At 38.4% G+C, this 3884-nt stretch overlaps 1 protein-coding gene across 1 annotated transcript in view; it reads left to right on the top strand.

The window, feature by feature from the left end:
• Nucleotides 1-3884, top strand: part of LOC101846219 (probable glutamate--tRNA ligase, mitochondrial) — a 25764-nt gene that overhangs the window by 6515 nt on the left and 15365 nt on the right. Inside the window, exons 2-3 of the mRNA XM_005101362.3 lie at nt 1125-1197; nt 3241-3275. Coding sequence (XP_005101419.1) covers nt 1125-1197; nt 3241-3275 — 108 coding nt within the window. The remainder of the gene's footprint in view (nt 1-1124; nt 1198-3240; nt 3276-3884) is intronic.

Here is a 3884-nt window from a genome sequence, read left to right as displayed (position 1 = left end):
GGGGGGAAGTGAGCAAGATCATTCTATGGCAAACTACATAAAAGAGTGCAGTGAACCTAGCCACTGCGTAATTTATAATGCCATGCAGGAACAACATTTCATGAACTGACAAAGTGTCATATTATTATATATATATGCAAGTGGCTATTCTCCGGCGTTGCGCCGGTCAATAGATTGGAAGCTATTCTCTGGCATCACACTGCCGATCTATTACTAATGAATTATTTGTCGGCGCAGATTTGCAAATACCTCTCTCATCTGTTTGTCTTGAGAAAAAATTCCCATAACTTCACCACTTCGTGCCACTGCCATTGATACAGACATGTTTTCAGACACAAACTGCCTCAATTTCTCCAATTCAGAATTAGATCATTCTATCCGTCCCCGTCGTTTATGCAAGAAACATTCTGTAATTATGCAAACTGAGCCCAAAAATGTGAAATTATGCGATTCTGTTAATTTCAACAAAGAATAATAGAGATGCGACAAGAAAGCACTGAGGTCGCAAAATATTGAAAATTACAATAACAAGAAATATGTTAAACATCAAGCTATATACTCTGTGACTAGACAGGATTTTAGACACAAAATCAATTTTGTTTGTTTAAAGAAGCATAATCATTATTTTAAAATAAGTAAATGGACCACCCAAATAAATGAATAAAGTTACGTTGAACAATTATCATTGATAAAATATAATGAAAAGTAGACCTACTAGGCCTAGTTATTGTATCCCAAAATCTGCGTTGACAAATACATTGTTGTAATTCATAAGTAATGGACACGTCGGAGAATAGCTTCCTATCTATTGACCGGCGTGACGCCGGAGAATAGCCCCTAGCTCTATGTATATATATATATATATATATACATATATATATATATATATATATATATATATATATATATATATATATATATATATATATATATATATATATATATACATATATATATATATATATGTTGGGGATGGTTTTTAGCTAGCTGGAAATGAAGGATTATATAATTAGCCTAGCCTATACAACTTTCTTCACAGTCACAGATTTTGTTGCAGACAATGACATTGAAAACCGTTTTTTTTAAAACTATTAGATCGCAGCTATTTGATGTTTCTCTCTCAGAGTCGTGCGGTTCCTGGAGCTGTGGAAAAACTGCAGGAAACCTTGAGATGGGCTGAAATTGAACCTGATGAAGGTGGGTTCAGTCCTGTTTTTATATTATCAGGGTTGCCTATTTCTAACGGTTTTTTTAACGGTTTTACTGGTTTTGGACCTTTTCTACCACCATACTGTGAAAAAGTTGCCTAAACTAGAGCCTACAGACTGAATGATGGGCACAGAGATTTTCTTAAAATTATAAAATTAGCATTCTTATTTTGTGTTTGCCAGCTGGTTGATGGGTCTTGTTGTTGACCTCTTTAAATGCCTCTGCCGGAATGGCTCACAACATTGGCAAAAGTTCAGTACCGAAGTTAAAGAATACAGCGTACAGATTAAGTGACACAACCAGGTGTTTATGACAGGGTGACTGTCAGGTCTTATAATCGACCCACACATTAAAGGAAGTATTCATTGCCTTTCTCACCCTGCACCATGGTAAAGGCCACGGACAAACACCCCCCACTTTTCTCTATCCTGGGCTAGCCTCTTGATGTTATTCCATGTCTTCCCACTTTTCTGTACATCGATTTCTGTGATTTTTCTCCAAGTTCCACGAGGTCTTCCCCTTGATCTCTTGCCCTGTGGGTTCCACAGATTTTGAATTGATTATAAAACCATTAAAGGAAGTACCTAATTTTTTATTCGAGAAAGACTCTAAGCAAGAGAACTTTTGTTTTCCAAACTTTGAATACTTACTAGACCTGATCAGAAGTCTAAGTGTTTAGCTGGTCGGGTTCCCGGTGTAAGTTCTGCTTTCTATTTCGGCATGTGAGTTTTGCTCAAATATGATTTAAGTTTTAAGGCGTCATATCAGGGCTCGGCTGTCTCTGTCTGGAAAATCAAGTTCTGCTTTCATTTTCGTAACCACGCTGATTCCCAGATGGTGGTCTTATGATAGTTAAAGTATAGTAATGGTCAAAACACACAGCTTGTGCAATAAATGCAGAAACACCAAGATAGCACAGTGATCAATGTTCATCATTCAAAGTTGATTCGATGACACACATTAAATTAAGACAAGGTTGACTCAGTAGTTCATGATCTGGACAGTTTATGCTCTGACCTTTTCACATGCCTTTCAACAGGCCCAAATCAGAAATATGGATAGAGAAAAACTAGTCTGGCATACCTTAGTCACACAGGAATTTTTTCCAATGCCCTTTTAGCAAGTAATTAAGGAGAATGTGTTTTGATAATTGTTTTTATTTTAATGGTTTGAGTTATGGATTTTGAAGTCAATCTGGTAGTCTCCCTGAGCTCAAATCCACATTCAATAATGAACTAAAGTACATGATACGTGAAAAAACACACAATATGTTAATTATTGTTTCATCAACACTGTTCACATTATGTGCACACCCAAACACACATGCACACCCACACACACACACACACACACACACACACACACACACACACACACACACACTCACACACACACACACACGCACACACACACACACAGAGACAAACACACACACACATACACACACACAGACACACTCACACACACACACACACGCACAAATACACACATTTTTAAAATATAATTAATGATATATTACTAGAAGCATGCTCCACTCAAGGGTAACGACTTGTACTGGGGTATAGTTTGCCATTTTTCTAAAACCTCCTTTGTCTTTGTACTACCTGACTTTTGGCCAAAATACATAAAGTTGTCCCTGAATCTACCTGATAAGGGAAATTTGAGGAGGGCATCCCTGTATTATATTTTTTAGGCCTATGAATACTTTGCAATGAATACTTTACTTTTCAAGTCATCAGCTTGTCCTGGTTGATTTCTACAATACTCGCATTCTGTAAAATTTGATGTTTTCTACTGAAAGAGAAGTTATTGAAGACATCAATAGTAGCTGTTTTCAATACTTTTTTCTCTGATCAGGAAGTGTGACCGTCCTATCAGGGTCTTCTGAACGGATATTTTCCATGTGACTGAATGTGTTATATTATATAAATAGATATGTGTTGTTTTGTTCTTTAAATTTGTATGTCATGTATGTATGCATGCTGTGTTATTTTCTCGTATTCAGACTTCTGATTGTATCTATTTCCACAGGTCCAGCAGGTGGGGTGTATGGTCCATACATTCAGGTGAGTCGTTTCCAAGTACAGTCAAACCTGCCCTGACGGCCACCTCTATAAGACGGCCACCTGTACAGACGGCCACTTTCCATTTCCCCCCTTGCGTTTTTTCTATATAATTTAACTGTGTAAAACGGGCACCTGTCCAACGCAGCCGCGGCCACCATATTTTAACACACAACCCCTATCACGCAAAGCAATAACACCTGTCTTAGACGGCCACCTTAGTGACTCCATTACGTTTTGTCATAAATTGTGCATTGGCCCCTGGCGTTATGGGCGAGCCGTCATAATTCAATCACCTGTCGATGTTGTTACTTTTTCGGTAGTCCCTCCAACCGATCATGTTGCGTAGGCCCCTCCCACTGTTGACCAATCCCACTGTTGACCAATAGTTACCAATTTTCAGCTGTTGGTGAGGTAAGCGTGTGATCCCTCATAAACCATAGCCCCTCCCATAACTCATACACAAATCGTAAGTGAGATGAGTGGTCACTGTTTACCCAGTCTGTAACAAAGTAACAAAGGACGTCAACATGAACTTGTGACAGAAGCGTCGCTCGTTTTCCGAGTGGTGGCGACCCATGTGTTTGTTTTAACATGGCACTCGGTCTTATC

The sequence above is a fragment of the Aplysia californica genome, unplaced genomic scaffold, assembly GCF_000002075.1.
Source record: "Aplysia californica isolate F4 #8 unplaced genomic scaffold, AplCal3.0 scaffold00279, whole genome shotgun sequence".
Lineage (NCBI taxonomy): Eukaryota > Metazoa > Mollusca > Gastropoda > Aplysiida > Aplysiidae > Aplysia > Aplysia californica.
Note: the sequence above shows the minus strand (reverse complement) of the source record. Positions and strands in the feature narration are given on the sequence as shown.